The sequence below is a fragment of the Aythya ferina genome (genome assembly GCF_964211825.1).
Source record: "Aythya ferina genome assembly, chromosome: 3".
In the NCBI taxonomy this organism is placed as follows: Eukaryota; Metazoa; Chordata; class Aves; order Anseriformes; family Anatidae; genus Aythya; species Aythya ferina.
In genome coordinates this window covers 12,145,845-12,157,418 of record NC_140298.1, presented here as the reverse complement: position 1 = coordinate 12,157,418, position 11,574 = coordinate 12,145,845, and the positions used below count along the sequence as shown (strand labels likewise).

The window sequence follows — 11,574 nt, the reverse complement described above, 5'->3', positions numbered from 1 at the left end:
TTCCCCACTGCCAGAGCCTTTTTGATGCAGTGGGGAGATATCACAGAGATGGCTGGTTTCTGGATGCACTGCATGTGCTATACAACTAAACAATGCAGATCTGCTGACTTTGTGTGTTCCTGTGCTCAGCTCCAGCCCTGCTCCCTGCAAGGTGTGCTGGGGTGCTGCCTTCCAGCTCATAAAAAAGGGGCCACCCCGCTCCCCAGAGGGATGGGTGATAGAATCACAGAATCACAGAATTTCTAGGTTGGAAGAGACCTCAAGATCGAGTCCAACCTCTGACCTAACGCTAGCAGTCCCCACTAAACCATATCCCTAAGCTCTACATCTAAACGTCTTTTGAAGACTTCCAGGGATGGTGACTCCACCACTTCCCTGGGCAGCCTGTTCCAATGCCTCACAACCCTTTCAGTAAAGAAGTTCTTCCTAACATCTAACCTAAAACTCCCCTGGCTCAACTTAAGCCCATTCCCCCTCGTCCTGTCACCAGGCACGTGGGAGAACAGGCCAACCCCCACCTCGCTACAGCCTCCCTTGAGGTACCCATAGAGAGCGATAAGGTCGCCCCTGAGCCTCCTCTTCTCCAGGATAGATAGTGGGTGGGAAGACAGCCTGGTACCAGAGCAGCGCCTGGGTTTAGTTACCACCTAGGAGGCTAGGCTTGCATCTCTTCTTAAGCCCAAAAGCCCAGGCTTGGCTGCTCTCGCTAAAAACCAGACTCACAGGCTGTCCCTGCAGGGGCCTTCCCCTGTGCCAGCTCACCTGGGAGCAAAATGAGGCCTTTTTGGCAGCCACAGGACTTCTAATTTTTTTTTCCTTCCCCTTTCATTGACCTCCCTTTAAACACACCACTTTGCCACCAGCCCAGAGGCTCTTGGAAAAGCCACCAGCTCCTTCCCAGCCTCCGTGGTGGTCGGCTTGCCAAGAAGCCCGGCCAGCTCTCGGCTGGCAGCGCTCCCGCCCGCCAGGCCACCCTGTGGCCTCAGACAACAGCCAGGGCTGCTCCCTGACCTCCGCCGGCTGTGCTGTGCCGGGATGGCTGGCGTTTTATTTCCTAGGAAAGCCTTGGGCTGGGGCTTGCACAACAGGGCTGTAAAATGACCGGGTGCTGAGTGGGCACCTTAGACCCCTGTACGTTGCCCAGCTGCTTTGCAAAGCAGCAGTTGGACCATCCCCGTGCCGGGCAGCCCTCTCGGGTCTCTCCTGCAAGGCTGAGGCTGCCAGGGAAGCATGCAGGAGGGCTGAGGCACCAAGATGGTTTGGCATCGCACTGCCACAGGACACCACGCTCCTCTTCCCACCTCACGCACAGGAGCTCAGTGGTGTGGTTTGGGAAACTCTCTCTTTGTTAACCTCACAACAAAATTAAAACTGCATGTTCTGAGGAAAATCAAACCTCAAACTACTTTAATTACTGTTTTGTTTGCTTCAGACCAAGGACTGAATTAGACTTCTGTAAAGTATTTATGTATTTAAAAAGTAGCATCAAGCAGGAAAACAAATTGGAGGCACATTTCTTCTTCTCTGTTTTCCTTATGCCCAGATCATCAGTGATTTGGGGCATGAAGAACAACAGAGGAGAACCTTGTCTGTAAAGAAACTGTGGGGGGAGGATTGTGTCCTTTGTTTTGTTTTTAATTTTCCACTCTGTTGTCTGTGGAAAGTTTCCATGAATGCACTGACCTTGCTTGTCCCTCCAATGCGAGGCAGCTGGGTTCCAGTATCACAGCCAACATCTTCACTCTGCTCATTAGCAGGTTGGTCAGCATTCTGCAAAGGTCAGAGGTGTGTCTTAGCTACAAGTTTCTTCAGGACAGAAGCACCCGAGGAATTATTTATTTTTTATTAAATAAAATCCTTATGGGGTTATTCACTTATTTTTTCAATGCTAATTACTTCTAGGGGTTTCTTTCACTCCCGTGACTGTAGCATTTATTACTGTTATAAAACCCCCAAGGTAAAATTAAGAAAGCAGTATATTTCCTTATAAAAAAGGAAATAAATGAGCGTCTGTAGGGTCCTGATCCGTTGCCTGTCCACTAGATCTGGTTTCTCTGCCCTGTTGTTCTTTATCAAGATGGCACAAGGATACCAGCTGGTGGAGGTAGCAGTGCAGAGACAAAATCTGCCTTTTTTTTTTTTTTTTAACTACATTAAGTAGACAAAACAGATGATGGAAGGAATGTGGGCAAAATCTCCTGCAGTCTCTGTAAGAGCTGGGAACTAAATTCACATCTAATGAGAAACATTTTTGTTCTGTCCACATTTTTTTCCCCGTGAAAAGCATCATCTGTTACTTAAGTGAGGGAGGAGAACAAAATTTCAGCTCACGTTTATCTCACTCAATCTCATTGTCATTCTCACTGTATGTGCTTCAGTGAAGCTCCTGCCTGAGAAGTCTTGCTGGCATGAGGCCTTGCAGCAGGTGCTAGGACAATTCCTATTTGGTTTTGCTACAGGTGTAAGGCTGTTTTAGGGCTGGCGACTGAATCTGTACTTCTGGGAAGCCTCTAAAAAAGCCAGATATGTTGTGGGCTCCTACTTATCCAATGTAGGGCTGAGGGTTGTGCTTTTTTTTTTGTTTGTTTGTTTTGTTTTGTTTTAATCTTGCTCTTTTCTTAACTTCAGTACCAATACAATAAAACAGCTTTTCTCATCTCACAGAGCAGTGCAGAAATGCCAGGTTGTCTTTTGCTCAGATTTTCATGCTCTAAAAACACTGCTCAATCAACTCTGTGTCTCTGCAGCGGGACCATGGAAGGAAAAGAGCCATCACCAAGCCTCCACTCGGAGGAGAGCAGCGTGTTGGACCTGCCCTCTGTTTGTGACCTAGCAGAGATTTTCCAGCCTTCAAACAGCACTGAGAGCAGTGAGGAGCCTTTTTGTTCTCCGGATTCTTTTCCCTCTCCACTCCCAGGTAACAGCTTCTACCTTCTCACGTGGTCTTTCCTTATCCAGTGCATTATTTGTGCACGTCACTGAAGTGAGTAACAGTGGTCAGTTACAGGTGCACCTGCCTTGTCTTAAAACACGGTTTACCAGAAGTACAGTCCGTTCTAGCTTGACAGATGCAATGTACGTTGTGGGTTGATGAGACATAGGAGAGCAGTTCAGAGGATGCTCTCAGCTGCTGCTGTTTTGATGACACCATTTATCCACGTTTTGTGTGCTCTCAGAGGAAGAGGGTTACTTGAACAAGCCCACAGAGCAATCCTACAGGCATCAGGAGGAAATACTATCTCAAATTACTGTTAATCAACGCCAATTCTTCCCTTTTTCTCTTCGTGTGCTCACCACGTATCTTCCACTAATGAGCTCAAGACATGGCCTTTGTAGCCTGTTGCTTGAATAATACAAGAGAGAATGTGTGCTGGTGCTAAGACACGAACGTGAGGAGCTGCTTCAGTTCAGCTCTGGGAGGCAGCAGTTCCTTTATTCAGAGGGGGCTGATTTCTGCAGAAATGGCATTTTACACCAGGTTCTCAGGAGTATTGGCATATATGGGATCAGCTGATGTCTGGCACGTTCTGATTACTACATCCGTCAGCCTCACCAGTGTCAATATACGGCAAGAAGTGTTAAATCAAAATGCAGTGGCCCAGAGACACCCCTCAGCCCTGCCAGTACAAATATATGGCAGGGGTGTGGTAATTATGTTTAATGTTGTGTGGGTGAATCTGATCGCAAATAATGTGAGAAGATGGTTTGTCAAGGCAAATCTGCGGGCTGAGCAGGTGTAACGTGGCTGATAAAGTTTCTGATTCCTTTGTAGTTTTAAGTAGTGTAAAAGTAGAGTTTGGTGCCTTGTCATCCTCAGGCACCAGGTAGCTTCTTTTGGCCTTGCAGAATCAAGAATTCTGCTTGGAATTAAATGCATGAGGTGTTTTTTTTCTGTTGTTTGTTTCTTTTTACAGTGGGGATACTGGTATTTAGCATGCTAAACAGGGCAGCAGTGGGATCAACCAAACTAGTCTAGCTCAGTCAATCCTCACTACTTGCTAGCGCAGTTGTCTTCACCTCTTAATTGTGGGACATCCAGAACCTGTGATAAAATCTGCAAATATTAGGTACCAATCCTTCCTTGGTTTCCCTTTGTGGACCAGGAAGTCACGTGTCTTAGGCTACAATTGCAATTTTTTTTACGGTGAAGCCATGATCCATATCTCATTAGAAGAATAATGAAGTCTGCTTTCAGGTTTTGCATTTTTTTTTTTGTGAGTAAGTGTGCTGACCACCACTACGAAGAATGTCCTGAGCAAGCCTCCTTCCTCTCTCATGAGGATGGGGAAGTTCCTGTAATGGTGGGACAGGCTGGAGGGCTTTTGTCTGTTCAGATTTCACAAGCCCCGTGTCACAGGTATGAAGAAGTTCTGGGAGCTGTGAGGCAGTTACCACAATGTGTAGAGCAGCTTAATTGCTCAAACACCCTTTAGTGTGTCTCGGGGCACCTGGACGTGATTGCTTTGATGAATGGGATGCAGAGAAGAACGTTATGGCCACTCCTCAGTCCTAAGGCTGGGCTGGGGCACAGCAGTGGTGGCATTTGTGGAAATGAAGATACGCAGCCTGCAGCCCAAATGATAGCATTGGGTGGGTTGTTGGCAGCGTGGAGTATGTTGCTAAAGCTTGGTACCGAGGTGTGCTGCGATGCCAGGCCCTTCGTCCTTGCTGTCTCCAACACCCCCTGCTATTTTCAGGGATTCTAGATGCACTGAGAAGGGCAGAGTGGGCTTAGGAGCCTTCTCCTTCATCGCTTGTTTTGGAGACACCTCACAGCTGGAAAAAAACCACAAACACAATTGTGGTGACTGTGGGATGCGCAGTGTAGAAAGGTTCCTGACCTTGTGCTCCTAGTGGTGAAGTAACCAAGTGTCACATCAGACCCAGCTGGTGCTCTGAACATTCCCATTCCTTTCTTTTTTATAAGTGTCAAACTGTTAGGCACACCTCAGCTCTAATCCATTGTGTTTGGTCAGCGTAGCAGCAAAAAGCAGGAGTCCTTTAAAAACAATCTGCCTTTGGCAGACTTTTTTACAGGCAAGTTCTGTCTTGGGCAAGGGAGCTCCTTTGCTTGTTTGTTTTCATGTTGTAAACTGTTCCATGGCATAAAATAAATCGGGATCCCTTGTGGCTATAGCTTGCAGCCCTGTAAGCTGTGTGATCAGAAGACTCTTCTGGGGCTTGGACAGTGTGGGTAATGGGTCTTCTCATCAGACTTGAAAGAGTATTTTAGGGGTGGGGATCTTCCTCTGATTCAAAAGCACTTCCAAAAGGCCATTGGGTCTCCGGGCATGTGACAGCTTCCTTAGCCTAGCAGCAGAGTGACAGCACAAGCTGGGTTATCTGATGGCTGCCACGAGGCGGACTGAGACTGACCAAAATATTGTGCCATCCCAGCCCCGGGAGTCGGAGGTGAACACGGAGGTATGCCTACTGCCTGAGTCATTAGTGGTAGATGTTATTAATCTGGAGAGCCTGCATCACCTGTGACAGCAGAAGGTGGTTCCCATTAGTCAGGGAAACAGAGCCTCAGGATAGCAGGTACCCCGAAGCAAGAACAGAGTAGTTCTGTGGAAAAACTGCTGAATATCTGAGTCTGAATACCTAATATCCATGGATGAATGGCTTCAGGATTAGTGTGGGAGCGAGGGCTGTGTTCTCCTAACAGATAAGCGTGCTTTTAGCCGACTGGTGTTGTGAGCTCAAGTGTTTATGTAGCTGAGAAAATTAAATTGGATCAGTGAAGTTTTGGTCTGCCTCCTTTTTTCTTATACATCCCCTTATGCTGAAAAATAATTAGAAAAGAAATCCCATTCATTATTTATGGTGTTTCTATTCTGCATCAGTCTGCCTGTGTGGCTGTTGGCTGGAGCGGGGAGGGATGATCCTCCTCGCGTGTCCTGCAGCTTCTCCTTCGGTCTCTTTTTCTTTGTCGTGAAAAGTTTGTGAGAAAGATCCGTCCTTAGGAGAATGGGTGGGTAGAGGGGGTCACCCAGGGGAAGGGAAAGATGGGAGGGAAATGTGGTGTCACAGGAAAGAAGAAAATAGGGGGAGGATGACAGTAGAAGAGGAAGGAGGGATGCTGAAGCAAATTGGGGGGAGCAGGGAGACAGAAATAATTCAGTGTGTGATAGGAGAGGCTCTCAATAATGGTTAGCTCTCAGAAAAATGCAAATAGAGGCTTCCAACCTTTAGTTACCATCTCCAAAGTCACTACTTCTGTTCTTGCAGTTTGCTTTGTGTTTGAGCCCAGATGTTGGGTATTTTCCACAGGCTCCTGCGAGCTCTCAAACACAGCAAGGATCCCAAACCAGCCCTGCTTCTTGCTCCTGCTCCATCCTTAGCGCTGGTACTGCTGCTCAGGCAGCCCCACGAGGAGGCAGCTCAGGGAATCTGGCCACAACTGGCAGCCACAAGAATATTTGCGTGGCTGAGATGGGGGGGACAGCTGCTCCTGCTGGCAGCAGCACAGGAATATGGCAAGACGGAGCAGTCAGCAGCGTGCCCTGCCTTTCATGTGGGGTTACAGCCTTTCCAGAGCAGTGGCTTCTGGAAAAAGTAATGTTAGGGTATTAATTGCTTTTCCCCTGCGGGGAGCCGGGCTGTATGTTCCTTTTGATGGATGTTGTTCTGAGGCTTCCTTCAAACACAGGCTGTGCTTAACTACTGGTGAGGGCATGGGGGAAACGGCGTGGAACCGAAGAGCATTTCTCCATGGCCTGGATCCAGAAAGGCTTGGGTGAAATGGGTGAGTCTGAGCTGTGGTGCTGCTGCTGCTACTGTGCTAAAATCCTGAGGCGAGCAGACCTGATCAAGATGATACCCCAGTTTAAAAAATAAAAGCAATCATGGGTTTTGGACTATTTTATTTTTTAGTCAACCACGTGTTAATCAAAGCAGAGGTTTCCACACTAACACAGCTCTCAGCTCTGTAGGCAGTTGTGAGTTCTGTGAAAAAAACACTGCACATACCCGCCGAAATTACATGTTTAGCTTTGCAGCGAGTGGTGGTGTCTTTTATTAGCAACCGAGGAGTCACATTAATGTCAGTGCATGTGTTCTGATGTGTCCTTAAATGCTCTCCTCTGTTTACTGTGTCTACCTGCCTGTCAAGAGTTGCTTAATCTCTTCTGCAGAGCTGGGTTGTGTTTACTGAAGAAGCCTGGCATGGTTTCTGCTTTTTCTGTAGGGGAGTTGTGCACAAGTGCTGACGTAGAAGCTGAAAATGAAAGGAGCAGGCTGTACTTTTCATGTCAGCAGCAACCTTTCAGGGCTGGCACTTGACGGGTGCTTGGAGATAGAGTTCAGCCCAGAACTCGGTGTATTCATTCATTGTTTGGTATAGAAATGACAGCTTGGCTGCAATTTCCAAAAGTAGCAGAATTTCCAGAACGGTTTTTTGTCTGCCCTTGCTGAGGACAGGCAGAAGACTGAAGACTTTTATATAAGGTCTCATTTTAAGGGGTCAGTGTTAGCTCTTTATATCCCAAACATATGTGATCTTCTGAATCACTTTCAGAAGGAGCCACAGCTGTGCTAAACAAGGCTTTTTCTTGTACTTCTGGCTGCTGTAGATACAGAAACTTCTGCCAGTTTCCCTTTACCCATGAGATAGAAGCTGCCCAAAGGGTATCTCGCTTTTTGGCTTGATGTGAAGATGAAGCTGAGGGTGCTGTACAAAGGGGGTTTGTGCTAGTATGAAAAGTCATCCTGGACTGCAGGAAGATAACGTTTTTCCACTTGCAAATGCACTTCCAATTGATCTGGGAGCCCCAACACCTTCAGAAATAATTGTGTTTTTCTAGGTAGATGACCTGTGCAGAGCTGCTTTTGACTGGCTGAAGCTTGTGGCCCCTGTTTTAAGAATTCCTGGATTTTCACCGGTTATGCTTTGTTTCCTGCTGCCCTCTAGTGAGCACTGTGACTCATTTACGGAGCTGCCAACCTTGCCTGCTTGGAGCTGGTGGGCTGAAGACTTTTTGTTTTGTTTTCCCCTGGTGCAGATGTATGCCATGTAGCGAGCTCAGTCCTGTGGTAGTTGCCTGCCACTGAGAAAAGATGCTAACCCTTTCCCAAGGTAGGAGTGTTGGCTGCTCACTGTTTAGTGCATGATTCTTGGCATTATGTGGCTTATCTTGCCAGTAGGTGAAATATTTTTGTCTGGGAATAGCCTTCCTACATCTGTCTATTACAATTAGAGCCATGCCAGGATCTGAGTCTGTTAGGAGAATGAGGAGTCTTTAAAGCTTGGTGGTTATGCTGGTTTTTGCATGCAGCTGTCACTTCTTTGCCTTCTCAAAGGTTCTGTTTTTAGCAGCTCACTCTTCTTTCATCCCTGATACTGGTGTCAGCATCAACTTATTTGTCAAGGTAGGTGATTTGTTTAGCTTAGCAAAAGCAAAGAAGCACCCGTGTTCAAGCAAGAATATGTACTTGTTTATTTATGATTTCTAACCACGTACACTCAAATATAAACAGAATCTTATTTTTTTCTTAAAACTCCATGCTTTTCAATAGAAAACAGTGGTGAGAAGTTCCAGATCCTAAATTTTACATAGACCTGGTGATCCAGTGGGGCAGGTGCTCAGCTGATGTGAATTTATCCAGCTCCTCTGAAGTCGTGGCCATGCACACAGGTGTGGTAACTGGAGCTTGAGTGAGCTTTGAAGGGTTAACTCTGTGGCACGGTTCTGCTGAGCATTGAACGAAGCTGCAAAGTAGAATTCATGCTACGTGACATGAAAGGAATTCAGGGGAACTGCATGACACAAAACGAAGTGCTCAGCACCGCTCTGAAGGTCTCTGCATCTTTTGTAAATGAATTTTTCAGGCTTGTTATATAAAGCATCCAGCCAAAAATAAATCCTGGATGGGACAAAGCTGGTGCTTTATTCCGCACAGACTGGAGAAGAAAACTAATCCTATTTTAAGGAGAGTTAAAGCACTGTCCTTATAAGTAAGGGAAGAAAAACTGGGGCATGTGACTTGCCTTGCAGATTTCAGTGTCTCAGGGTGCATCTATGTTCTGTGAAAATCAGCTGGTTTTGCTAAACCATTAGTATTTACTTCATTAAAATGTGTGCTGCAGAGCACAGGGGAGGCTCTGTCCTTCCTCTGGGATAACAGAACAGCCCGGCTGTGCACCTCCCCGAGCCAGGTACAGAGAATTGTTCTCTTAAACTTTTGAAGGAAGTTCATTTGGTGCTTGTTTGGCCAGAGAAGGTGAAACAAGTGCAGGGAACAGTAAGTACTCCAACAGAACCAGCAAGGCGTGAGTCAGGTTGTACGTTAGTCCCATTCACCATCGAGAACAAGCTGTGTTTCTGAAGTAGCCTGTAACTCCGGGTTATTTTCCAACTTTATATGTAAAGAGCACGTGTCACAAAGATGATGTGGGGTGGTTGTGGTGCACTGCGTGATTTAGAGCCCTGATGCTGAGCTGCCAAATGTTTGTACAAGGCAAGGCTTAGGTACTGGATGCACATTTCGGCATCCCTTACATTACTAAAATATTTGTTTAGTGATGCTTTTGTTTTCCTGTGTGCAGAAGCGTGTGGGGTTATTGTACTTTTTTTCAGACACCATTCACTTAGTGGAAATTGCTCTTAAATGCTTCCAAATCCTCATGTGCAAGTTCTGAACCCCCTTGCTGAGAAGATGTGAGGTGTCCGTCTGATTGAACAGGCCTCACACGAGTCAACTTTGGATTTATTTAGGTTGGTCAGTTCGAGCTGATGCACAATGGAACAGGCAGCATCTTGAAGACATAAAATACTGGACACAATTGTATGAGAGTGGTCAGAGTGGAGATGCCTTGAGCTGTTCCTTGTCTTCAGCAGCAGGTAGCAGTGCAGGCAGAAGGGATCCCAACCCTACAAGCCTGTAGATCGCCAGGACTCCTGATCTAGGAGCCACAGACACGTCAGTGTGTCAGTGGCTCCTGATGAATGGGCCTTCAAGGAATTTGTCTGACTTTTTGTGGACACCACTTCACCATGTGGGAGTGGGGCTGTGGGGGCGCACTGGCGGTGTGTCTTTGACTCCCTTGGCTCCCCTGAATCTTCCTACAGGTTCAGAACCAGTGAATGATGGCTGCTGATTCCTTGTTCAAACCATTTGTGGCCTTACAGACATCCTACACTTTCTCTGTAGAATTCTTTCCAGGCTAAAGAAGCCCAGTGCATTAGATCTTTATGTCACAGAAAAGCCACCCTGTGACTTGAGCTATCTTTGGTCTGTCCCTTACTGTGTCCTTTCCAGCTTTTCTTTGATCTTCTAGGGACGTGGGGCAAGAACTGTGCACAGGGTGATGTCTGTGACATGGCTCAGAGCAGCCTATCAAGGTGCTGTAGTCCTTGCTCCTAGTTCTTTGTGCATCGTTTTGCTTGGTGGTTTTACTGCCTCCCTGCTTTGAGAGCCGTGTTAGAGGAAGGAGAGGCTTTCCTTGCAGGGCACTGAGCTGTGCCTGAGTTACTACAGTGATCTGAAAAAGAGACCTTTCTCTTGAAAGGTCTCTTACTGGCTGTAGTACAAGTCCAGGAGCTCTGCAGGTAGGTCAGAGTTGTCTTTTTGCTCTTTTCCTGGTCTTTTTGCTCACTGCAGTCTGCTCGCATGCTTTGCTCTCTTCTTTCCTTCCCTTGTAACATCCCGTGCCTTTGTGCTTTCACTCCTGTATCTATTCAGTGCTAAACCACGGTGGTTTTCCCCCCGCATTCCTCCATCGTGTGCGCATTGCCATCAACCTGCTGTCATCAAAACAGCATGGAAATATTTACTCTGTCCACCTATAATTAAAGATAAGAAACCCTAAATGTCATCCCCTTCGCCTCTGCCATGTGCTGCGTCTTCAGCTTGATCCTAAGTCAAGTGTTATTGCTGGGTATTTATTATGGGAAACTTCATGGCTTTTATTGGCTTTGCTTCCAAAGCCCTGCTGGCACAGGTCTCAATGAGATGTTTGCTCAGCACCTGCCTTTGATGTTTGCTGTGCTTGTAGTCCTTGTGTTTTCTGAGGTGCTTTTCTGTTTTTTCCTGGTTGTGAGGCTCTAGGGTCCGGCTTAGGCTTCGAAATGGCAAAAGGAGAATGTGAAGACGGTGTTTTAGTGATTTACAAAGGTCAGGCAGGCCTACGAGCCAGGTTCAGGAAACGAAATGTGCTCCTGCTTCGGAAGCAAGTGCGGGGATTTACTGAATGTCGAGGGAGGAGGGTCAACCTGTATCTGTATCAAATGCCATGACAGCAGGCCATTAGTGGTGTGCCTTTCAGAAAGGAGGCTGCTTTCAGGTCACAACATAGCTCATTTCATGATTATAACGTGTTTGTAGCCTTTCTTAAAGCTCCATCTACTGGAGGCGAGTGACTATGGATGCCTTCCCTTGCACTGACAGCAGCCTGGCTGTTAACTATGGATGATCTGATTCATAAAGAGGCCATGCAGGGCATATGTGAAGATATTTATGTATATATATGTGTGTGTGTGTGACATATATTAGGTCTCATTAATTTTTTACTGGTTCTGTGGTGTGAGAGGGGACCTGGCTGACCTGCTGCAGCTCCAGCTGTGCTGTCAGTGC

General features: G+C 46.8%; 1 protein-coding gene across 3 annotated transcripts in view; it reads left to right on the top strand.

Moving 5' to 3' along the window:
* Nucleotides 1-1,742: 1,742 nt before the first annotated feature.
* Nucleotides 1,743-11,574, top strand: part of SHLD1 (shieldin complex subunit 1) — a 34,372-nt gene continuing 24,540 nt past the window's right edge. The window contains exons 1-3 of one of the 3 annotated variants that reach the window (XM_084512594.1): nucleotides 1,761-1,785; nucleotides 2,379-2,425; nucleotides 2,748-2,917. In XM_084512594.1, coding sequence (XP_084368720.1) covers nucleotides 2,409-2,425; nucleotides 2,748-2,917 — 187 coding nt within the window. In that variant the 5' untranslated portion in view covers nucleotides 1,761-1,785; nucleotides 2,379-2,408. The other 2 variants (XM_084512593.1, XM_084512592.1) reach the window with 2 other exon arrangements.